The 26,527-nt window shown below is 46.3% G+C and overlaps 1 protein-coding gene across 1 annotated transcript in view; it reads right to left on the reverse strand.

Moving 5' to 3' along the window:
• LOC306852328 (AT-rich interactive domain-containing protein 5B-like) overlaps positions 1-26,527 on the reverse strand; it is a 143,180-nt gene that overhangs the window by 11,763 nt on the left and 104,890 nt on the right. The window contains exons 7-8 of the mRNA XM_079389048.1: positions 20,301-20,353; positions 18,666-18,763 (exon numbers count right to left, since the gene is read on the reverse strand). Coding sequence (XP_079245174.1) covers positions 18,666-18,763; positions 20,301-20,353 — 151 coding nt within the window. The remainder of the gene's footprint in view (positions 1-18,665; positions 18,764-20,300; positions 20,354-26,527) is intronic.

The following is a 26,527-nucleotide window of genomic DNA, read 5'->3' on the forward strand; positions in this document are numbered from 1 at the left end:
CTTCATGTTTACATAATGGAGGTATAATAATGCACACATTGACTTATCTTGTTCACAGCTAATCCTCAGAAATCTTTTTTTCAAACCCCCGTAGAGTCCTTAGTGAGATTTAAGGACTTGCGGGTCTTGTGACGGCCCAGTTTTAAACCGTGTGCAAAAGGCGACGTTGAATTTACCTAATATTCTCTTTTGAATAGCTGGAGATGTTTTAATTTGCCTGAGTATGTCTGAGTACTTTTTTATGCGAGTGAGAGTTGAGATAAGAATGGAAATAGCCCCACCCCCCTCTCACAAGGTGAGAAGTCAGAGAATAAATCATGACAAATATCCCCACTCATTCTCGCCACATGACCATTTATGAGAATAACAAGTCACCGTTCCCTTCCCATTTCAGTTTACAGAGGGAAAAAAACTGTAGAAACTATTTTCTTGCAAGTTAGGCTGTGGACTGTTTCCTCAGAGGGAAAATGTTTTTAAGAGTTCGAGAGCGTCTGTGAGATCATTTTTTTTGTTATTTTCATTGAGCTCAGCAGCTGGCAGATAGACAGTGTTATAAACGCGATGCCAAGAACAGGAAGTATGCAATTAAATGTCCCTTTATGAGAGAGATAGAGCTAAGCAAACAGAGATTCAGTTTTAACACTGGTAGAGATATAGATGTTCATGTATACACGCATTGCTAATTTTGCAATCTTTATGCATTCAAGGTTTTTCTTGCAAATCTTTAGAGCATTATAGCTGGATTGATACCAGAATGTTGCCTTTGATACTAAAACAAGGACTGGTAAATGTCAATAATATGTGATCAGTCTATTTTTTAAAGCAAAGACTAACTCTGCTGTATACAAGTGATCAGCAATTATATCTACCACCTGAAAAAGTGAAATGTGAAAATATCTAAAATTCCCATGTTTTTATTAGAAAAATCAAAATTCAGGGCATTTTGTTTATTTATACTATATAAAAGGACAAAATTTAATTTTAAAATATTAAAAATAGCTTAGTTTTTTTTTTAAATACTGATTCTCACTGCTGATTTTTGCGGAGAGAGTGAAATGTAAAAGTATCTAAAATTTTCTGAAATTCACGTTTTGATTACAAAAATCCAAATTCAGTACAGTGTTTTAAATTAATACGATATAAACGGACAAAATATTTAACATGGGTCTACTTGCAATTTGATTTCATAAAATAATTTAAATATTTTTTGTTCTTAAATATTGATTCTCATTGCTGCTTTTTGCGTAAAGTTTTTGTTTGTTTTTTTTCTTGCACTGTAGCCTAACTTTGGGTGCAGCAAAGTATAAAATAATGTCATTTGACATCAAATGAAAACATGATAAGCTATACTTATATTACATTCAGTAGTAATATTATATGCAATCCCAAAAAGCTGCAAGACAGAAAGCACATCAAGGACAGGAAGTAGGTTTTCCAAGAAAAGAGCAAGACCACTGACAGGGCCGGCCTTCAAAATAAAAATAAACAAATGAAAAAAGGCAAATGCACCATTTTGTCACAAATGGTGTGGTGGGATACATTTCGCTGGGAAATCAACCAAAAACCTCCTTGATGGTCTGAATGTGTACTCACTGTGGGAGTACAAATAAGTGCCACAAGAGTGATCCATTTACAGGACTATGTCTCCTCATGTGGCTGGAAATGAGGCTCATACCCCTCCCTGTCATCATTCCAAACATCTCGACAAAGTCTGAATACATCTGTGAACCCAAGTTTAACCGAACAGAACCACTGCCACTAATGTACAAGTGTCATGCTGAGTTTTTCTCCCCATCAGACTTCCTGTGTCAGTCCATTACAACTGTCCAAAGTTTCACTGAAGACAGACCCCTTCTGAAGCCATGAGACTCCTCTTTGAATCATGGTTTTTCTTTTTCCCCCTCTCGCTTATAAAAATTACTATGCAATTACATTTTGACTCAACGAATACTTAATATCAGGTGCTACAAGATATTTGAAGCATTTTTTTTTTAAATCAGCAGACAGATCATTTTTAACCTTCACAAAAACATTTGCATCCCCTTTTAGAGCAGCAGCAAAGTGATGAAAACGAATCAGGCCACAGTTCGAGAGCTGTCTGTAATCATAAGCTCTGCTGAAGTTATTTTAGTTCTTCTATCCAGCGCACTGACTGCAACGGTTCATTTTTAGGCCAGATCAACATGTTTTGCAGACTCTTGCTGGGCTCAGGTGTTCTCAAAGCCTTCGTCTCAGCCGCTCGCTTCTGTGATGGAGCAGGAAGCGGCTGCTTATTTATATGAAGACTGGGCATTTACTCATCACCACCTGCAGATTAAGTTGTGCATATACTCACATTCATATGCCATGTAAAATCCAGCACTCTTAACTGAGGCCCACTTTTCTGGCTTCCTTTTCTGGCCCCATCAAAGAAATCAGTCGAGGGCTGGAATATTAATAAAAGGCTCATATCATCTGCACGTATTTGAAAATGATATGTAATGTGCTGCAGCCACATATTTTCTCCATCTGGCTAAAATAAAATGATTTTATTCATGAATATGTTGCATGTGAAGTTACATGTGAATTTTATCTGTAAAATAAGTATAAAGATATTGAATAAAATGAGTTTGGATAAAATGTTCTCAAATTAAGAATAGGAATAAGGAAAGACTACAAGTACACTGAAAAAAAGTAAATTCACTTAGAAATTGCTAGTAAATTTCACAAGTTAAAATAGTATTTTCTCCAATAATATATTTACAACTTCGATTTACAACTATGATATGCTGTTTGTTGGTTGCAGAGCCTTCTCCATTTTTGCTAGAACATTTGTCCTTGAGTACAAGTACTTACCCTAGATAGCACTATAAAGTTCAACTTAAAAACTGCCTGAACAAATTAATTATTTATTTTACAAAATCCAGACCTGGGTTATGTGTCACCTTGAACTTGTTCAAAAGAATCTTATAGACCACCAAGCCATCGAAAACATCATTTTTACAGACAAGTACTTTTTTTTTTTTTTTATAGTCGTTTAAAGTAGTGCATTTAATATGAACACCTTAATTTGTCCAAAAAAAATTCAGTCACAAAGTGACTTTGCTGTGCAAACTGCCTCCTTGTCATTTATTCAGATGCATAATTGCTTTACGAATCGTGAGGAGAATAAAGCTTCCTGTATAATGTGGGCAGATAAGGGCATCATCACAGAGATAGCAGGCTGCTGAAAACAAAGACGGTGTGCCCGTATGCTTTTGTCTGCGCGCACTCCTTTCTGTTGGGAAGACTGCTGAGTGGGTAATAAGATTGTGTTGCAGCATCCCCCCCATCCCTATATAACACTAATTTCCATAATAACCAACTCAGAGAACACCAGACTGTTCAAATTAATCATACTTGAAGAACGCAACAATTAAACAAAGACCAGCATTTAGCTCCGCTGAGGTGCTGTTTTTCCTGCCACCCTTACCCAGGGATGTGCTCCACATAAGAGATGTGGGCCATTGGAAAGCTGTGCTTATAAATATCAAGTGGGGCAAAGAGTAAATGCAGATGTGACTGTGGTTATGTAACTCTTACTGGAAGTTGATATAAATGATGAACAGTGTATTATTTCCTAGCAGGGTGCTGTAGGAGAAGGTAATCTACAGTTTGTGTTTTGCAATTTCCTGTGCAGCGGTGGCTGGTGGGATTATGCAGGAAGAAGCTGTGCTGAGCTGTGCTTTCCTGCATAGAGAACTGGCATTTCTGCATGTAAAAGGGGAACCGTGAGGGCCTTGCTCTTGCCAACCTTACAACTTCATTTGCTGCAACTCTTAACCGCAACCACATGACCAGGGTGGAACCGAAAACCCTGCCAGCTTGCACCTGATCACAATAAACTTGAGGTCAATATTAGACACCGAATGGTATCGAGGCTGAACGCAGCTGTAAGCAGTCGCACAGATGGATGGTATTAAAAAGACACCTATCTAAATTTGTACGACAGACCTCATTACAACTACCAGCTGAATTACTCTAAATATAATGGGGGTAGCTGCGGTGTGAATTGAAACTGCCTAGAGTGGAAATTGCTCTTGAGACTTAATGTAGTTCTCAGTTGTGTTTCATTTAAGCATCTAGGAGAAATAAAAATAGACATAAATGAGTCAATTGTCGACATAAAGTAAGAGTATAGATCAGGGCCAGTATTTACAAAACATTTGATCTTACCACTAAGAGTTCTCCTAAATAGCAGTAAAAGTTTTTAGCTAAAAGTTTTCTCTTGAAACCTATTCACAAAGCTGCTGAGACAAACTGTTACTAAGGAATAGAGAGAAGTCTTAAGCTAAGAGTAAGGGGCGGAGTTGACCTTGTTGCTATGGATGACATCAGCATACTTACTGACTATGCACACAATGATTGGCTGATAAGGGGTCACTGACAGAGATTTATTCATAGAAATATTGTAGAGCACGATATTAAGTTGCCATATCCAAATAAAGGTTTAAAAAATAATGTTAATTGCCACATTCAAATAAAGATTTTAACATGCAGGCTAAGTGTCACTAATTAAACAAATATATGTTCAGCTAATTTGCAAGGGCGGTTCTAGGATTTCCTCTTTAGGGGGGCTTAGCCCTTAGAGATACAAATTACCTAAATGAACAGTATTTTACTGTGCTTATGAAAGCTTAACTTAATTATGTACAATTAAGTTAAAATGACATGGATGCTTCAGCGGATGTGTTTTTATCTTGTGTTTGCTGTCAAAAACTTACATACAGCACCTTTAAGTGTTGTGAAACAGGTAAGAAACAACGTCATTTTGCCACAGACATATTTTACCAAAGAGCCTGGGTTGAAATTATTACATTTTTTCAAATTGGGAGAGTTCATATTAAATCTTCAGATTTTTGCTTGCAGTTCTTGGTGAATGGCCAATCAGAAAACAATTTGAGGCTTTGGTTTCAAATTGCAGTTTAAAAGAAAAAAGTGAGATATTAAAGAGATCTTACTGAGTTCAGGGAACCGAAAGTCTAATTTAATTTCTTCCACATTAAGAGTGAGTCATTTGGGCTGGGAGATATTTTCCCCTTTTCTTTCTAACTCGCGGGTGCCGCTATTAGAACAACACCCTGCAATCAATACTCAATACCACTGAAATAGCTCATGCACAAATAGCTCTGTTGATTTACATAAGCATTACATAATGCAATAGACTTGCATTTGAAGAACAACATTTGGACATCCAGTGTTGCCATAGCAACGGAACAATATACAAGTATGAATGCACCAGAAATATAGTGCGAGTACAAATATACCAATGTATCGTCATATAAACTGACACTTGATAGACGTGGGTGGCTTCAGGTTTTAAACAAGTATTAAATCATTATTAATGTGATTTGATTCCAGGAAATTCCAGTGCATAAATTCTCACAGCATAATAAAAATAAATATGACACAGGCAGTAGTCGGGTGAAACACATGGAAATGTCTAGAATGTCTGGTTCATATTTTTATTGTGCTTTGTACAAAGAAATGTATTTATTGTGGTACTTTCATCACAACTGAACAAATTTTCAAAGCTTTACAGTAATGGGGAAATATATTTTTAATTATTTCATTTATTGTTTCTCTCTTTCATTTTTATATTAGGATATTATAATATATTATAATACATTTTTATATTAGGATAATTATATTAAGATATTTTACATTAGAAAGTCGTGGTCTAATGGTTAGAGAGTCGGACTTGTAATCCAAAGGCTGCGGGTTCGAGTCTCCGACCGGCAGGGATTGTAGGTGGGGGGAGTGAATGTCCAGCGCTCTCTCCACCCTCAATACCATGACTGAGGTGCCCTTGAGCAAGGCACCGAACCCCAAACTGCTCCCCGGGCGCCGCAGCATAAATGGCTGCCCACTGCTCCGGGTGTGTGTTCACGGTGTGTGTGTGTTCACTGCTGTGTGTGTGCATGTTGGATGGGTTAAATGCAGAGCACGAATTCCGAGTATGGGTCACCATACTTGGCTGAATGTCACTTCACTGTCACTTCACTGTCACTATATTAAATATTACACATAATATTTTTAAATACATTTATACAAATTTTTTAAAAGAATTAAAAATGTAAATAAATGTATTAAATTAAATCAAAACATTACTTATTTACATTACTTGGTAATTATTATGAGAATAACCATTTAGAATAATGTAGTAAAAAAAAAGATGTAAAAATGTCAAAAAGGAACTTTTCAGATTTATTTCAACATAGTGGTCTCATTTTATTAATAGTTTTTCTACAAGCAGCACTGTTCAAGCTGCACTTACGCTTCTCGGTCACAAGATGGCGAAATACCCAGCTGTGAGTGGCCCACAAAACAGGAAGTAAAACATTACACTAAGAATCACAACCTCAACTGTTTCAAGTCTATTTTTAGCATGTTTGTCTTTGAGTGCTCTCGCTCACAGAGAGCCGCTCTCATCTTGCTCGGCACCCCTCAGGCCACATACTGAAATAACTAAGACAAATGGTTGTTGACATCAACAATTTCATTTTCTCATTCATCTCATTCCACTGCTTTGGTGTTGGGGAGACGTGCCCAGGATCTGACATTACAGCTTATTAAACAAGCCGTCTGATGGAGCCTTGAGTTTACTTCCATAGAAGTGGCCCTAAAGAGTGCTTGCCAAAATGCCACGGACCGTAAATTCTGACCACAGCCGCAGTAAACGACACACGCGGCTAGATGGCAGATCAGCAGGTTTCAATGCCAAATGAACGTTAAACAAACAACCTGTTATTGGACATAATAGAGGTTAAGAAAACTGACCTCAAAACAGCACGTTTGTAATCGCATCTGTACAAGCCGGGAGCAAACCTACCTCTTCAAAAAGGGGAAATTATTTGAAGTACTTTTTCTGCTTTTCTCAGCAGGGGCAAACTACGGTGGCCGAGAGAGCTCAACGCACTGCAACTTCAGAAAACACATGCAAATAGACAAAACACCAGCAAATCAAGAAAACATCTTCATCATTTTGACAACACATGCGCTGCAAATGCTCACAACACATGCAAATTAATAAACGCTGCAAATCCTCATAACACATGCAAATTGAGAAACGCTGCAAATGCTCACAACACATGCAAATTGAGAAACGCTGCAAATGCTCACAACACATGCAAATTGAGAAACGCTGCAAATCCTCACAACACATGCAAATTGAGAAACGCTGCAAATCCTCACAACACATGCAAATTGAGAAACACTGCAAATTAAGAAACGCTGCAAATCCTCACACCACATGCAAATTGAGAAACGCTGCAAATGCTCACAACACATGCAAATTGAGAAACGCTGCAAATGCTCACAACACATGCAAATTGAGAAACGCTGCAAATCTTCACAACACATGCAAACTGAGAAACGCTGCAAATCCTCACAACACATGCAAATTGAGAAACGCTGCAAATGCTCACAACACATGCAAATTGAGAAACGCTGTTGTGAGGATTTGCAGCGTTTCTTAATTTGCATGTGTTGTGAGCATTTGCAGTGTTTTTCAATTTGCATGTGTTGTGAGCATTTGCAGTGTTTTTCAATTTGCATGTGTTGTGAGCATTTGCAGTGTTTGTCAATTTGCATGTGTTGTGAGCATTTGCAGCGTTTATTAATTTGCATGTGTTGTGAGCATTTGCAGCGCATGTGTTGTCAAAATGATGAAGATGTTTTCTTGATTTGCTGATGTTTTGTCTATTTGCATGTGTTTTCTGAAGTTGCAGCGCGTTGAGCTCTCTCGGCCACCGTAGCAAACAGCAAATTAATCATAGAGACGGACGGTGTGTGTGTGTGTGTGTGTGGGAGAGAAAAAAACAGACATTGTTCCCTAAGCTTCGCAGGACGCCTGAAAGGTTTTGTGGAGAAGTCGACCCTTGAACTAATCCAGATTCACACAGTTAAACAGAAAAGGGAAGGAAGACAAAAACAGGCCTTTTGTCATTCCTGGCCTTTAGACCTGAAATTACCTCACTAACTCCCTTCAGGCTAAAACCCATTAACGTTCAAAAGCCAGCTTTAATTATTAAATGCTCTAAATGATGCGCGATGCGAGCCGTGTTTTTGTAGTGTACGTCGTTTGTACAGACACATCCTCCCTGCAAAATATTTTATTGTTGGAATTCGCTCTGTGATGCAGCTGAAATGAAAGCCACATTCCTGGGGAGTGATTTACAGACTTTAAATTAGAGGCCTGAGCTTGAACACTGCTCAGTCTTCAGCCCAACATAAACACAGCACTTATTCTCTCAGCACAATGTGAAGTGATAAAGCATAAATAAGCTGTACGTGGAAAAAGAAACTACATCAACATGGTGCTTGTTCTAAAACAAAGCCTTAAAAAAAAGCTTCCAAACTCCACATTTTAGGGAAACGGAGTGTGCAGTAGTACTGGACTAACCTTCAGAAATGTCTAATATAAGTCATATTTTAGGACCTTCTAAATGACTTCTTGCAGACATTATTATCTTTGTTGTCAATGTCTGTCACTTATATATTTCTACTGGGAAGCTCCACCTATGTTAAATCTTATTGGTCCATAGTCCTGCTCCTCATAACTAAACATTACATGATTGGTAAATTTTTTGGTTAATTTTACAACTGTTAATAATAATTCTGATATTACAGCAAAACTAATATGCCAATGAACACAAAAAAGTTAAATAAAAAATATTAATATTAGTAACTTAAGATAATAACTTAAAAATGAAAATTAGCCCATGATTGACTTTCAGATGAATCCAATCGGAGTTATTTTAAAAATTATCCTTGCTCTTCCAAGCTTTATAATGGCAGCAGGCAAGTGTTTGTTTTATTATTAACAGTCTAAAAGACATCAAATAAAGTGCAGCCATCCATAATAAAACCTCCTCTTGGCTCATATCGAAATCCTCCGAGATTTGGAAAAGCTTGGAAAGAACCAGGACAATTTTTAATATAACTTCGATTGGATTCATCTGAAAGAAGAAAGTCATATACACCTAAAATGCCTTGAGGTGAAGTCAATCACGGGCTAATTTTCATTTTTGAGTGAACTAGCCCTTTAAGATGAATAGCATATGTGTACATTAATACCTTGCCAAGACAGTCATTTTGATTCACAGCTGCATTATCGTATACTGTGTACACCTGAGAGTACAAAAGCAGCCGTCAGCTAGTCAGACAGCCCTCTGGTATCAAATCAATAGAAAGAGTGATACTGTTTCATTTCTTAATATCCATTTTTGTAAGTACCTCAGAGCATTATCTTCATTGAGAAATATTTTGCTGACAATGTGCTGGCTGGAAATGCAGCGTTTGTCTCATTAAAGCAAGAACACGATGGAATCTTAGTAGGGCAAATGAGCCTGTAAATCGACATGCAAATTGCGATGACAAACTAATTAGATCAATCAGGGATTTAATTAGGTTTTGTCAGCTTTCACAACCACAATGTCACACCACAGCTCCTTTCCACTAGGTAAATAGTAAATACAGCCAAATGGTGTAAATACAGATAAACGACTTGGATCAATGATAGGCATTTCTTAGAACCCAAATCTTTATAGTCTGACATTCAAGAAAATGCGCAGCAGTGATATTGCTGGATTATGTGGTGCTCTTGCTAATGATTCGAGGGATAATGAATGAATTTTGCTATTGTTTACTACAGCTGCAGTCTCAAATTAAGCTCCGATCTCTAGGGGGACAAAAACAGCTGATGCAATGCTCTCTGGGAAAAAGACTTCCTTAAAAGCCAGATCATTAAACTCCACTTAAAGGGCGTGCATTAAAATCTGTCATACTGGCTAGAGGTTCAAGGATGAATTCTGTGAAGTGTGACTTGTTTGAATTTAGAGCAAACATTAATTCTAGTGGGGGATACAAAAATCAATAATCAAGTAGTTTGAGGTTCTCGCATTGTGCTAGAAATCCCACAATGCAACGGCTATGTTTGGAATAGCATACTAACATGCTATTTTCACTATTGCAAAATATGCACATTTTCTGTATGCATGAAAGGAATAAGTATGCAAAACTTGTATTTTCAATAAATTGCATACTACTAATAATGCAAATATTAATATATTAAATATACCAAATATATTAAATATGCAACTTGATACTGCTTTTCATTTGTCATTACATAATGCATTCAAGCAGTATGCTGTATTTATTGCATGGCATTCAGTAACTAGTAAGTTGGCATTCCATTCCAAGGCAATGAATGCACCTATCAGTAGTTTTTTATATTGCAAGATAATATTTGTACATGCTCTGCAAATATTATTCAAACATTATGCAAATCCACAATCATCCTGAATTGGTTAGTTCTGCAGCGACAAATGCAGTGAGAAACTGTCTGTAGAGGGTTTTTTAAAGGGAAAGTAGAATTTCACATCGCAACAAAATGGACATCTGCAGCAAGAGTACTAAAGTTGCTCAACAAGGTTTAGGAATGCTGTTCTTGCAGAACGTTTTTGGAACAAAGATCTGTCTCTGGGAAGAGGAGGATTAAATAAATAACCAGGGCCAGATTGATCAGTGCCACTGACCTATATAATTAAAAAGCAGAGGATGGGGGGGGGGGGGGGGGGGGGGGGGGTGCAGGGCTGGAATGCTACAGTCTCTCTCAAGGTTATTGATGTCATATTTTATGACCTAATTTTTTTAATCTCTAACAAATCTAATTTGTTTCTCTCCCCCCACAACATACATACAGTAGTAGCCAAAAGCTAATCAGATAATACAGCAAATATCATTAGCACCAGTTGGAGAACACACAGAAATGAAAATTCTGTCGATTTACACACCCTCATGTGGTTACAAACTTGTATGAATTTATTTCTTCTGTGGAACAAAAAAAGGTGAATTTTGGAAAAATATCCTGGCTGCTCTTTTACATATAATGAAACTTAAAATAAATAAATAGATAGATATAATAAAATAAATATATGAACTGACAATGATCATGTCAAAAAAGTAGTCCATTTCAGGGTTATTATTATCATTAACTAAAAATATATTACATAAAATATTAGTTCCCTTCCAGGAACTTCGAGCTGCGTTGAAACGCATATGGGAACGCCTTCAGCGTGACCAGGCTCTGAATATGATGTGTAATCAGTCAAACAAGGGCGAGGCGTCACGGGCGGGGTGACGTCACGACCAGGAAGCATATAAGCACGTGCGGCGGAGCCGGCCTCAGCTTTTTGTCATTCAGCGAAGCGCTCTGTGTGTGTCAGTCTTATTTACTGTTGTTTGTCCTAGTTTTAAGTGGAAAGCATTCAGTATCATGCCAAAGCCAAGGGCAAGCTCAGGGGTGAAGCTTTCAGACCACGTTTTGAGTCGTGTGTGCATCCTTGCCCTCGCTATATCACGAGCGAGGACACACACGATTTGTGCGTGGTCTGCCTGGGTGCGGAGCACGCAAAATCGGTCTCCGCACCCAGAGGGCTCTCTTCGAGAAGGGAGCCTTCGCGAGCTCCCCACGCGGTGCCGGTCCCGCTGCTGCCGAGGCAGAGCGGCGGCTGCACTCGTGGGGCTCGCAGGCTGATCTGGCTGGCGAGTGTGAGACGGGCATGTCCTTATCTCCTCCCGTATCCGCCAGATCTGGCGCCCCGTCTTTCGGTGTGGAAGCGGTCTCTTCCCCCGAGACGAGGGCTCAATGCTTCGCCTCTCTTCCTCTGAGGAGGTTGATGTGACGAGCGATCACGAGGTTTCGCCGCCTCTGTCACCCCAATATGATATAACTATGAGCGTTGTAAGCTGCAGTGTTTGCACAAGCATAAAATGAATAAAGCCAGTCCTGCGTCTGCCGTAAATAAAGAGAGAAAAAAAGGCAGAGCGGCAGCTGCGCTCGCGGGGCTTGCAGAGAAAAGAAAAAGAAAAAGGCTGATCTGGCTGGCGAGAGTCAGACGGGCATGTCCATCTCCTCCCGCGCCTGATCTGGCGCCCCGTCTCTCGGTTCGGAAGCGATCTCTTTCCCCCGAGACGAGGGCTCAACGCTTCGTCTCTCTTCCTCCGAGGAGGTTGATGTGACGAGCATTGACGAGGTTTCGCCGCCTCTCTCGCCCCACTGTGAGGAGCTACTTCTACATAGGAGCCTTCCGTTTTCCCCGATCTCCTCACCGAGGTGTCGAGATCGCGGGTGAAATCTTTTCGTCCCGGCCATTCGTTCCCGCGGGAACTGAATGAGCGCGGGTATGCGGCGATGCCGCGGGTTGAACAGGCGCTTGCGAGCTATCTGTCTCCCTCTACGGCATCGCCTTTGAAGGCTCCTGCTCTGCTTACAACATCTTTGGTGGGCAGAGGGTATGCGCGCTCTCTAAACTCAGGTGGCTGCTTTTCGGGCGCAGCCTCCTCCGCATACCAGCTCCTCGCGCAAAAGGTCCTGACGGGCGAGCCCCAGGACCGCGGAGGGCGACCCCTACTGGGGTGGAGTGGCTTGCACCGCGGCACTCGGTGACCACTTCACCTCGGTGCCCTCCAGGGACTTGTCTGCTGACCCTGCCGCTATTCCAGGGCACAGCCGATCCCAGCGAGTATATTTCTCAGGTTTGTACGCCCGGCAGCGCGGAGCCGAGAAACTCGCCTCAGCCGCCAGATTGCGCGTCTCATTCTGGTGCGCCGCATCGAGACAGCGGTCTGGCCGCTTCTCTGAACCCAGAGGTCAGTCTCGAGAGACTGATTCCCTTAGAAGATCATTGGGCAGCAAGCTGCCGAATGTGTCTCTTTGGGTCCTGCCTTGCAGGGTCTGGTTCGTTCAGAGGTCCTGACGGGTGAGCCCCAGGACTACGGAGGACGACCCCTACTGGGGTGGAGCGGCTTACACCGCGGCACATGGTGACCGTCTCCCCTCGGTGCCCTCCGGGGATTTGTCTGTCAACCCTGCAGTTCCAGGGCACAGCAGGTCCCAGCGAGTATTACTCTCAGGTTCTTCCGCCTGTGATTTCAGCGGACCTGAGAAACTTGCCTCGGCCGCCAGATTACGCGTCTCCTGCCGGTGCGCCGCAGCGAGGCAGCGGTCTGGCCGCTTCTCTAACACCAGAGGTCAGTCTCGAGAGACTGATTCCCTTAGTAGATCGTTTGGCAGCCTGGCAAGCGACTGCCGAATGTGTCTCTTTGGGTCCTGCGGACGGTAGAGGCTGGCTATTCCATCCAGTTCAATGGGCCACCTCCGCTGTTCAACAGGGTCTGTGTGACTACCGAGCAGGCTCTGGTCTTGAAACAGGAAGTCGATACTTTGCTGAGGAAGGAAGCCATCGAGTTGGTTCCTCCTCACGAAGTCCACGCCGGCTGCTACAGCCTGTACTTCATTGTTCCAAAGAAGGATGGGGGGCTGAGGCCCATACTGGATTTGAGTCTTCTGAACCGCTCAGCCAGAAAGCTGAAGTTCAAGATGCTCACTGTCAGGCAGATCGTGTCTCAAATCAGGTCCGAGGACTGATTTGTCACGACAGACCTCAAAGATGTCTATTTCCATGTACCCATCCTTCCCTCTCACAGGGAGTTCCTGAGGTTCGCTTTCGGGGGCAAAGCGTATCAGTATCGGGTTCTTCCTCTCGGCCTAGCACTCTCACCCCGCACTTTCACCAAGTGTGTGGATGCGGCACTGGTCCCGTTGCGACTGCAGGGCATCCGCATACTCAATTATATCGACAATTGGTCGATCCTCGCTCAATTAGAGCGGGCGGCGATTCGGCATCAAGGTGTCGTTCTCGCCCACATGAAAGATTTGGGGGGTTAAGACTAAACGCCATGGAAAGTGTGCTTTCTCCAGCTCAGAGAACCACTTATCCAGGTGTAGTGTGGGATTCGACCACGATGCAGGCTCGTTTGACCACTGCTCGGATCGAGTCGATCCTCACGGCAGTCGAGAGAGTGTGAGAAGGCCAGCCATTCACTGTCAAGCAGTTTCAGAGACTGCTTGGGCTCATGGCAGCTGCGTCCAGCGTGATTCCTTCTGGCCTGCTGTACATGAGGCCCCTACAGTGGTGGCTCAAGACCAAGGGGGTCTCCCTGAGGGGAGACTCGCTCCGCGCTGTCAAAGTGTCACGCCGCTGTCCGTGCCTTGGACATGTGGAGGAATCCTTGGTTCTTGTCCCGGGGCCCGGTGCTGGGAGCTCCTTATCGCCGCGTCTCGCTAGCGACGGACGCTTCCCTCACCGGTTGGGGTGCGGTCATGAGTGGCCACCTTGCCCGCGGTCTGTGGAGTGGTCGCCACCTGACGTGGCATATCAACCAGCTAGAGATCCTAGCTGTGTTCCGTGCGCTCAAGCACTTCCTCCCAGACCTAAGAGATCACCACGTGCTGGTGCGCACCGACAGCACGGCAGTGGTCTCTTACAGCAACCACCAAGGAGGTCTGCGGTCGCGCCCCTTGTATAAGCTGGCACACCAGATCCTTGTGTGGTCCCAGGGCAAGCTCCTATCACTGAGAGCTGTGCACATTCCTGGGCATCTTTAGGAGCAGGCGTCCTGTCGAGACAGGGGCCGAGGCCCGGGGTATGGATGCTTCACCCCGAGGGGTGAAGCAGATGTGGAAGGTTTTGGCCAGGCACAGGTGGACCTCTTCGCCACTCGAGAGTCAGCGCAATGTCCCCTCTGGTTCCTCCAGCTCCTCCGGGACTGGATGCTATGGTACAGACGTGGCCGAAGCTCCGTCTGTACGCCTTCCCCCCGATCGCTCTGATCCCGGGAGTTCTGGCGAGAGTGCGCCGGGACGAGGTCAGTCTACCGTTGGTAGCGCCGTTCTGGCCGGGCCGAGTATGGTTCTCGGACCTGATATCTCTCCTCGACGGCACTCCGTGGGAAGTGCCGGTCAGGAGGGACCTCCTCTCACAGGCCGGGGGCACCGAGGTGCACCCTCACCCGGAGTTATGGAAGCTGTGGGTGTGGCCCCTGAGGGGGCACAACTCATAGCTTCCGGTCTGTCAACCGAGGTTGTCGAGACCATCCTCCAATCCAGAGCTCCCTCAACGAGGAAACGGTACGCCTTGAAGTGGAGGCTCTTCACTTCTGGGTGCGGGGACCGCCATGCTCGACCCAGTCAACTGCCCCGTTGGTGCAGTATGCAGTACTGGAGTTCCTGCAGGCCCGTTTCTCTGCAGGGGTAACCCATTCCACTGTTAAGGTCTACGTGGCAGCTATTTCGTCATACCATGCCCTTATTGGTGGCCAGTCAGTGGGTAGACACCCCGTAGTTACACGTTTCCTCCGTGGTGCGCTGAGGCTGAGGCCTCCGGTACGATCTCGCGTCCCTACGTGGGACCTGGCTGTGGTTCTAGAGGCTCTGTGCATTGCACCTTTCAAGCCCATTCAGGAGATAACTGAGAGACTCCTCACTCTCAAGACCGTTTTCTTATTGGCTATCACCTCTCTGAGGAGGGTGAGTGACCTTCAGGCCCTGACTACGGCCTCTATTCACTTTGCGCCCGGTTCCGCGAAAGTATTCCTCTACCCCCGCGTGGGGTATGTTCCGAAGGTCCCATCGGTCGTTCCACAGCCGGTCGTACTGCAGGCCTTCTGTCCTCCTCCCTTCGGGGAGCCAGACCAGGAGAAGCACAACCGTATGTGTCCAGTGCGAGCACTGGACGCATACATCCACAGGTCCTCCCTGTGGAGAAAGTCGGACCAGCTGCCTGTGTGCTATGGTCCGCCTAGGAGGGGTCTTCCTGCTACGAAGCCCTCTCTTAGTAGGTGGATTGTGGGTGCCATGGCTTTGGCATACGAGGCCTCTGAGCTCCCCCCGCCGGTGGGAGTCAGAGCGCACTCAACCCGAGGTGTGGCGGCCTCCAAGGCCTTCTGGGCAGGTGTTCCATGCAGGACATCTGCAACGCAGCTGGGTGGTCCACGCCCCTGACTTTCGTTAGGTTCTATGACCTCGACATCCGAGCCACTCCCGGCTCCTCTGTCCTTTCGTCCTGACACCAGGCAGGGACTTGTCAGTCTGGCGGCGTTGGTATCTCATTCCCATATGCGTTTCGACGCAGCTCGAAGTTCCTGGAAGGGAATGTCTCAGGTTACGTATGTAACCATGGTTCCCTGAAGGGAACGAGACGCTGCGTCGCGTAGCCACACTTCCGGCATCCCTGCCAGCGCTTGCTTCATGACTTGAAGCTGAAGCCGGCTCCGCCGCACGTGCTTATATGCTTCCTGGTCGTGACGTCACCCCGCCCGTGACGCCTCGCCCTTGTTTGACTGATTACACATCATATTCAGAGCCTGGTCACGCTGAAGGCGTTCCCATATGCGTTTCGACGCAGCGTCTCGTTCCCTTCAGGGAACCATGGTTACATACGTAACCTGAGACGTTTTTGTTGATTGAAATAAAGCTGAAATAAAATAGAATAAACAGAACATGAAAAACTTTCAACAAAAATGGCAACTAACTAAAATAAGTTTAAGATGAAAAACTAAATAAACAATTGAAACTTGAAATAAAACAAATTAAATCTAATATTTAAAAAAATGACAAAAAAATGTAACTAAAAAATGAAAACTGAAAATATAAAAATAAAATCTAATTACCAAAGGAAAGTAGAGCACATGGTCGACGGTATTTTAACTGAAGTGTTTCTCCAAAATATTAATAAAACCTATAATAGGCATGAAATTTTAAGTTTCATTAACATCAAAGGCAATTTTTCATAGATTTCAATTTTTTTGTTTTGTAGTCATCATTCAAGCTATCACATGATTTTATAACACTTCTATTGTGATTTTCTAGAGTATGGCACCTCTAAACCCTATTCACTTTCAATATATGACATACGGCCAAGTATGGTGACCCATACTCAGAATTCGTGAACCCATACTCAGAATTTAACCCATCCAAAGTGCACACACACAGCAGTGAACACACACACCATGAACACACACCCAGCCATTTATGCTGCGGTGCCCGGGGAGCAGTCGTGGGTTCAGTACCTTGCAAGGGCACCTCAGTCGTGGTATTGAGGGTGGAGAGAGCGCTGGACATTCACTCCCCCCAGCTCCATTCCCTGCCGGCCCGAGACTCGAACCTGCAACCATTGGATTACAAGTCCGACTCTCTAACCATTAGGCCACAACTTCCTCATTCTTCATGCCCCATTCATGACTTTGCAGGCTTTCTTCAACTGATGCAGACTTCTTTCGAAGATGAGTAATTCCACACAAAGTCAGTTCAGTTGGCTGCCCTTCAAAGGGTGGGGAAGTACTTAACAGAAATCTTTTAAGAACTTGGATTTACTCCGAGTAGGAAGGGAGAAAAAGAAGAAACACACACACACACACACACAAGATCAAGGCATGTTCGGCTTGTTTTGCAGAAGTGAGGTCACTCATAAAAAAACTCAGACATCTTCATTTCCATCTGTGACCGGGGCTGCACTTGGCAGTGGCCCTGCAAAAGAGCTCTCATGAAAAACCACTTGAGTTGGGCTGCAAAGAGCAGAGCTTGTAGCCGAACAAAAGGTAGCTCGTCCCGAGGCATGAAACCGAAGACGAGCCGGGGCATAATTCCGTGCGTCATTGCAGCTGAAACGGACTTTCACTCACAAACGATGTACAGAATGGCTTCATTTGCTGGGCAAATTAATTAAATTAATTACTCTTGGTAGCAGCTGCACAAGTGGACACATCAGCACATCCCTGTCTGGTTGATCAAGGTTATAACATCAGATTTTGGCAGCCTATTGTTCATTGAACAGATACATTATTGGTGGCTATTGACTCAGCACTAAGTCTAACGATGGAGCGCTGCCAGGAACACAATCCCTGCCAACTCCACCTGCCCGGGCCTCACTAAATCCCTCAATGAGCCAGCCGGAAGAAAGAGACATGTCACACAAACCTTAAAGGTCAAATTGAATAGCTTTAAGAGCAAATACAATAACACTGTCTCCCCCTGCCTCCAAACCATTAAGAATAAGCACAAACTCATGCCAAAACCTGCCCTACTTGTAGCATCTCAAACAGTTCTTCACAAAGTTTAATATAACACTCCGCAGTCATTTTATCCATTTAATTTATTACAGTAATAAAAGTAATTTCATTTTAATTTGATTTAAATAATAATAATCCCAGTAAAGATATGTATCATTACTTAAAACATAAATTGTTTATATATATATATATATATATATAAATATATATATTACATTTAAATAATCGAACATAATTACCATAATTAATTAGGCGACCCGGTCCCGGATAAGCGGAAGAAGATGGATGGATGGATGGACATTTAAATAATCATCTGCCATTTATTTTGTGGTTTCAGTATTTTCAATATATATATATTTTTTTTTTTCTTTACTTGCTTGGGACATGTCCTGTTGGCAATATCAATTTCCGTTTTTTAATTGATCTTCATTTTGATGAACCAAGGTCTTTTAGTCTGTGTGTACAAAACTTTAAACATTACTTGTAGCATGACTGACTTCCAATAATCATCATAAGCTTTTTACATTGTTACTTTTGATTTGAAACAAAGTCTTAGCTTTCAAATTTTAATGGAGAAATTCAAACAAATACAGAGCTAATGAGAACTGATGATCTGTTCCTCTTTATTTCTAGTTATAGCACAAAATATAAATAAACAGCTGAAGGTTTGGCGAAAGAAACAGTACAACTTAGTGAAATCATGCACTGGCTAATGAGGAAACGAGAAGACCAACCTCTCGTAGTGTCTTCGTGTGCACGTGGCGGCGCTGGTGCTTCCCGGGTTGCCGCCCAGTTCATCATATACATTTTTCCACTGTCGGCGCGCTGTGATCTGAAACGAGCAGTGGAAGTTTATTATGAGTGACAAGGACGTTCATGTAATGGATGTGTGCATGAAGCAGAAATGAAATGAACACTGATATTTGCATTCCACTATTCATGCATTCAACATTTATGTTGGCCTTTCTTTATTGTGGAATGATGAAAATAAGAGGGTCACTTGATGCATATTAAACAGATCCCGTAAGCGTTATACTTATTAAATGACACCAAGCACATGATGTCCCACGCAAGGTCATAAGATTGAATACTGATGTATGCAGACTCTTAACCGAAAAGAAAAAAAGAAAACACACACTCGATTAACATAATTCACATACACAGCGATTAATATTCATGAGAGACCTTTAGTGCATTCACAGTACGAGGGTTAAAAGATTTTTAATGGCCGTTTCCCGCAGCTAATGGCTGCCTCTCTCAATAAAATGCATTCTGTGGAAAACCACATGCATCAAGTGCTGGGAAATTAATGCATGTGTGATTTAGTCGCCCAGGCCAATGTATTCACCACAACATAAATAAGTACGATATTCTCACAGTGTTGCGGAATACAGTATGACCCGATGTCCACGGAGACCTAATCACGCTTCGATTGTAGAAATGCTTCAATTAAACTACCGTCGACCATGTGGTCTACTTTCCTTTGGTAAGTTGACTCATTGAGTAGGGCATCTGCCATCTCCTCCGGTGTTTAATGAAGCGTTTGCAGTTTTGACACCATGAGAACAGAATCGCCCCTGTGGCCTCCGCTGCCTTCTCTAAACTCCCTCAGTCATAATAGTCCTTGCCTGCTGTTTGTTTTAACATGGCCATTGTGTACGAGGCTGGTTTTTGGGCCCGGAGTACAGTTGCGGTTTCAAAACACAGTCGAGTACAGTTCAACCTCAGGAGAGGGGTTTAATCTGATCTTTTTGAGCAATGTAAATGTTTCCAATGACATCATGGCTCCTCCTGCACAATGATTTTCATTACATATGTCTGCTGCATTTAAAGCCAAGCTTTCTGTGGCAAAGACAACGTGAGCAGCCAGGGGACATAAAAATGACTGAGAAAGGCAGGCAGCGGTATCGATACGCCAGATGACAAGCGCAAAGAAGTGGCTTCCTGTTTGCTCTTAATCTAAACAGCTTCAGCTGATTAATGAACGCCGAAAATATCGAATAGCTGGTCGCGTAGAAGGGACTTTAATGTTTTCACCATACTTTCACAGAGCAGATGTCAGATAAGCTGACAAGTGAATTCCCTTTATTGCGCACTTCGGTTGTTGCACAATAACGGTCCCTTAAGAGCCTAAACATGGGTAGTGAACAGGCCCCAACCAATTTCCTCCACCGCAAAAGGGTTACACGTGTTTTCCACTTGTAGATTTTATAACAACTGTGAGCAATCTGGCCAAATTTGGATCTGAGAGAGTTCCGCATCCAGGCCAGAGTCTAGTAAACACAAATTACACGGCAGGCCGGAAAAAAAAATGAAACTCTTGTTTTTCAGGAATCTTTCAGAGCCAAAGGAAAAAGCGTGCTACTCACCACCTCGTATCCTCCCAGTTTCTGAGCCGCTTGAAACATAGTCCAAAGGTTTACTGTAAGAAGGATAACAAGGATGACGATTAGTTCCACAGGAGAGCGGAGGAAAGTGTTCACATCAGCCGTATTTGTGTACACTGCACATGTTATGAGAATTTTCCCGGGCATGGAACAGCCGGATGACCTGCTTTCCATGTGGTCATACGACTGGAAGTAATTACAGCCATGTTTTAAACATCCCATATCACTCATTATTTGATCCGACTGCTAGAAGGTAAGACAGTTTTAGACTAAATTAAAAGGGCAAAATTTAAAAATTTAAAATTTAATTTTGGAAATGATAATTGGACGCCACGTGCATGCAAAAATAATGAGGCCATGTGGCATCAATGTTACATATTACTGTTTAAAATTGTCAATTGAAGTTAGTTTTATTTGTATAGTGCTTTTCCCAATACACATCATCCCAAAGCATCTTTACAGAAAATTATGATGCTAATCTTTATAATATCTTAATATCTTCAGGCCTTAAAGTTGCATTTAGCAGATTAGTTGAGATTTGCTACAGTTTACAGTATATATAGAGTAATGTTTACTAACTACTTCTTAAAGAATAGTAGGCAGTACTCTACACTCTTACAGAAAAAGGTTCTGTGTTTCAATCTTTGGTTTCATGAAGCACCTTTAGCATCCATGGAAACTTTCCATTGCAGAAAAGGTTCTTTAGGTTATTAAAATGTGTTCTTCACACTAAAAATGGTTAATAAAGGTTTATACAGTGATGCCATAGAAGAACCATTTTGAGTTCCCTGAAGAACTTTTCAGTGAACAGTTCAGAAAAGAACCATTATTTTCTTAGTGTGAAGAACATTTAATTTTTAGGCCCCGTTTACACTGCGTTTTCGTTTTAAAACAGCGTGAGTATCGGGCAGCCGTGAGTATCGGGCTGGAGGTCAACAGACCGCCCAGTCCCGAGCCTTCGCGGCTGGATGATTGGTTCATCGGCGCAAAACGCGACCAGCGGCCGCACTTTGCCCGGTGCCTTTCTTCCCGGAGGTGCATGAGGAGCTGACGAAGTCGTGGACGGCCCCTTTCTCGGCCAGAAGCCGCTCGTCTCCCTCCTCCGTCCTCACTACCCTTGATGGTGGGGCGGCCAGGGGGTATGGGGATATTCCCCAGGTGGAGAGAGCGGTTGCGGTGCACCTGTGCCCACAAAACGCCGCCACCTGGAGGAATCGTCCGCGTCTCCCGTCCAAAGCCTGTAAGCTGACGGCCGCACTTGCCGCCAAGGCTTACAGCGCTGCGGGCCAGGCCGCCTCTGCCCTGCATGCCATGGCCATCCTGCAAGTTCACCAGGCCAAGGCACTGAAACAAATGCACGAGGGTAGTCCCGACCCGGGGTTGATGCAGGAGCTGCGCACGGTGACTGACTTCGCTCTCCGGGCGACGAAAGTCACGGCGCGGTCCCTCGGGAAGGCGATGTCCACGTTAGTGGTCCAAGAGCGCCATCTCTGGCTCAATCTGGCCGAGATGAAGGACGTCGACAAAGTACGCTTTCTCGACGCCTCCATCTCCCAGACGGGGCTATTTGGCGACACTGTCGAGGGTTTTGCCCAGCAATTCTCGGCAGTACAAAAGCAGACGGAGGCAATTCAGCACATCCTCCCTAAACGGCGGGATGCTCCAGCTGCCACCGCTGGCCCAAGGGCCAGGCCCCAGTCTGCTGGTCGCCGTGGGCGCCCTCCTGCGTCCTCCAGAGCTGCTCCGCCCCGTGCTGAGTCGTCACCTAGGCCGGTGCGTCGAGCCTCTCGCAGGAGTGCGGCGCCCCCTGCGCCTCAGCCGGCCGCCAAGTCCTCCAGGAAGACGACAAAGCGGCCCTGACGCGCACAACCCGGAGATGGAGGAATTTGCTCTTTCCCAGGAGACGACGAGGCTAGCGTCGCTCCTTCCCCCGGAGGAGGGCCGGGTGGAGAATCTTGTGTTTTCTTTTGTTTCTGTTCCGCCACTGGCTCAAGGGCCAGTGGTACCCACATTGTCAAAGAAAGAGCAATTTCCCTTTCCTCCAGGTTCCCAGGTCTGCGGGCTGACAGTGTGCGACGCACTGCCTCCTCACTCTCACCCGAGACCCATATTGCCAGTGGCCAAGAGAGTGCGGTCTGGGGACGCGATGCCTCCCCGCGCACCTCTAGCCAGTCCCCCCCGGGGACTTAGGGAGTTTTGTGGGGATGAGTCAGAACGCAACGCCTTCTGTTCCATCCAACTTTACTCCCCCTCGCTGCACCACTGCGGGCACGTCGATTGTGCCTTTGGTGCCACTTTCACGGTATCTGGGGGCGTGGCTTGCGCTACCCAGCCCGTCTCGCTGGTTCATTCGCACAGTTCGACTCGGCTATGCGATTCAGTTCGCCAGGCGGCCTCCCAGGTTCAGTGGCATCCTCGAGACTTCGGTGGCAGTCCGAGATGCACCTGTCCTGCGCGAGGAGATTGCTGTCCTTCTGGCAAAGGGTGCAATCGAGCCGGTCCCTCCAGCCGAGATGAGGCAGGGGTTTTACAGCCCCTACTTCATCGTGCCCAAGAAAGGCAGTGGCCTCCGGCCAATCCTGGACCTGCGAGTCTTGAATCGGGCCCTACACAAGCTCCTGTTCAAGATGTTGACACAGAAGCGCATCGTCAAATGCGTTCAGTCCGCGGATTGGTTTGCAGCGATCGACCTGAAGGACGCTTACTTTCATGTCTCGATTCTCCCTCGACACAGGCCGTTCCTACGGTTTGCGTTCGAGGGGCGGGCATGGCAGTACAGGGTCCTCCCCTTCGGGCTCTCCCTGTCTCCCCGTGCCGTCACGAAGGTGGTGGAGGGCGCCCTTGCCCCGTTACGGAAAGTGGGCGTCAGGATCCTCAACTATCTCGACGATTGGCTCATCCTGGCCCGGTCGCGAGAACAGTTGTGTGGTCACAGGGAATCGTGTCGCCGTTCTTTCAGCCCCTGGTCGGACCTTGCCTTCCTACAGGCCGGGGTGCCCTTAGGACAAGTGTCCCGGCATGTTGTTGTCACAACAGATGCCTCCAGCATGGGCTGGGGCGCTACATGCAACGGGCAGGCAGCCTCGGGGCTCTGTACGGGGCCTCGACTGCTTTGGCACATCAACTGCCTAGAGCTGTTGGCAGTGCATCTGGCCTTAAAGCAGTTCCGGCCACTGCTCCTAGGCCAGCACGTGTTGGTCCGCACGGACAACACTGCGGCTGTTTCGTACATCAACCAGCAGGGAGGTCTACGATCACGCCGCATGTCACAGCTCGCCCGCCATCTCCTCCTCTGGAGTCAGTCACAGCTCAAATCGCTGCGCGCCGTCCACACTCCGGGGGAGCTCAATCGTGCAGCCGACGCGCTCTCACGACAGCTCACGTTCCCCGGAGAATGGCGACTCCATCCCGAGACGATCTGGCTGATTTGGAGTCGATTCGGGGAAGCTCAGGTAGACCTGTTTGCTTCCCGCGAGTCCTCCCACTGCCAGCTGTATTTCTCCCTGGCCGAGGCCCCCCTCGGCACGGACGCACTGGCACACAGCTGGCCTCGGGCTCTGCGCAAGTATGCGTTTCCCCCAGTGAGCCTGATCGCACAGACACTGTGCAAGGTCAGGGAGGACGAGGAGCAGGTCTTGTTGGTTGCGCCATATTGGCCCACCCGGACCTGGTTTCCGGAACTCACCCTCCTCGCGACAGCCCCTCCCTGGCGCATCCCTCTGAGGAAGGACCTTCTTTCTCAGGGGCTCGGCACCATATGGCACCCGCGTCCAGATCTGTGGAACCTCCATGTGTGGCTCCTGGATGGGACGCGGCAGACTTGAGTGGCCTGCCACAGGCTGTGGTGGACACCATCACTCAGGCTAGGGCCCCTTCAACTAGGCAAGCCTATGCACTGAAGTGGAGTCTGTTCGCGGACTGGTGTTCTTCTCGTCGGGAGGACCCCCGAAGATGCACGATTGGAGTGGTGCTTTCTTTCCTGCAAGAGAGGTTGGAGCGCAGGCTGTCGCCCTCCACCTTAAAAGTGTACGTGGCTGCTATTGCGGCCCATCACGATGCAGTGGACGGCCGGTCCCTGGGGAAGCACGATCTCATCGTGAGGTTCCTGAGGGGTGCCAGAAGGTTAAATCCTCCTAGGCCACCCCTGATGCCCTCCTGGGATCTCTCTATTGTCCTGGCTGGACTTCAGAGGGGTCCCTTTGAGCCGCTGGACTCAGTCGAGCTGAAATTCCTGTCGGCTAAGACAGCGCTCCTGACCGCGCTCACTTCCATCAAGAGGGTCGGGGACCTCCAAGCATTTTCGGTAAGCGAAGAGTGCCTTGTGTTTGGGCCGGCCTACTCTCACGTTGTCCTGAGACCCCGGCCTGGATACGTGCCTAAGGTTCCCACCACGCCCTTCCGCGATCAGGTGGTGAACCTGCAAGCACTGCCCTCGGAGGAGGCAGACCCAGCCTTGGCGTTGCTGTGTCCCGTAAGAGCGCTGCGCATATACGTGGACCGCACCCGGAGCTTCAGAAGCTCTGAGCAGCTCTTTGTCTGCCACGGAGGTCAGCAGAAAGGGAAGGCTGTCTCCAAGCAGAGGTTGGCCCACTGGATAGTGGATGCCATCGCCTTGGCGTACCAATCCCAAGGCGAGCCGTGCCCCCTCGGGGTGAGGGCTCACTCCACACGGAGTGTTGCCTCCTCCTATGCGCTGACATCTGTAGAGCTGCGGGCTGGTCGACACCGAACACCTTCGCGAGATTTTACAGTCTCCGCGTTGAGCCAGTCTCTTCCCGTGTGTTGGGTAACAGGTAAGTGGCGGGAAGAGTTGGCCGGTGTCACGCTTGCTGCGCCATTCCCCCTTACCCGGGGATATGAGCGCCTATTCTCTCCTCCAGTTAGTTCCCCGGACGGCGAACCCTGGCGGAGTTCCTCCAGCACCCCCGGCAGTCAGGCTGGGCGGAGCAGTCTGACGCCAGGCCCAGTACCGGTGTTAGCTTGCCCGGGTCTCCGGTCAGCCCCTGTACTCGGCTAGGTGCCCGTGTGGCCTGATTCCCTTCGGGTGATCCCACATGTGTATTCATCCACAGTACGGTTTCCCTCACGGTAAACCCGTGTCTTCCCTTTGACAGAGCTCTGTCAGACCCTGCTGGCAACCCTCCTCCCTTCTCCTAGGTAGGATCTGCCCCAGGGTCCAGGCGTATGTAGCACTGCCCCAGGCTTGGGCCAGTCCATACCAGTGTCTCCACACGTTACCTCCCTTCGGGCAGGGTGTGGCCTCCGTAGCGCCCTTCTCCGGAAGGCTCGCTTCCCCGTCGTTACTGCCGGGCTGTAACAACAAACAGGAAAGACTTGAAGCAGTCTTTCATAGAAGGTCGAAATCCCTTCCGATTTCTGGGGAAAGGAACAGCGGCTTGGCTATCTCCAGCAGCAATGTACCCAGTGGTCCCTGCGGGCGCCAAGGTTAGCGAATTTGCGCTGGGGCGACGGGAAGGTTGCGACTTTCGCATCGCATTTGTCTGTCACGCGCTAGCTTGTCAACATCTGCATGCCACAAGGTCGTGACGGGGTTCAGGTTGTGGCGCTTTCCATAGACCCCTAATGTCGTCACGACATAACTCGTAGTGACCGACAGATAGGGAACGTCTCGGTTACGTACGTAACCCTCGTTCCCTTATGGAGGGAACGGAGACGTTATGTCCCCATGCCACAATCTTGAACCATCGCTGGCTGCCAGGGACACGTTCTCGGCTCCTCAGCGGAAAACCTGATGCACGGGGAGTGGCTCAGGTATGCAAAATCCACTAGCCAAAATTCATTGGCGTTTTCTCTTATCAAAGGCAGTCGGGGCTTCCAAGTAAATCCCCTAATGTCGTCACGACATAACGTCTCCGTTCCCTCCATCAGGGAACGAGGGTTACGTACGTAACCGAGACGTTCCCTGAAGGGAATGAGACGCTGCGTCGAAAGCGCTAGGGGAACTTCCTCAGCGTTCGCAGGGATACAGGAAGTATGGCCTCGAGACGCAGCGTCTCGTTCCCTTCAGGGAACCAGGGTTACATACGTAACCCGAGATGTTCCCTTCCAGGAACACGAGCTGCGTCGAAAGCGCTAGGGGAACGAGATGCCCACGCCACCAGACTTCCAAGTACCTGCCCTGTGTGTATCACTAGGAGCACAGCGAGGGCGAAAGAACAGAAGAGCCCGGAGTGGCCCTAAGATCAAGG

This window comes from Barbus barbus, assembly GCF_936440315.1.
Source record: "Barbus barbus genome assembly, chromosome: 32".
Classification (NCBI taxonomy): Eukaryota; Metazoa; Chordata; class Actinopteri; order Cypriniformes; family Cyprinidae; genus Barbus; species Barbus barbus.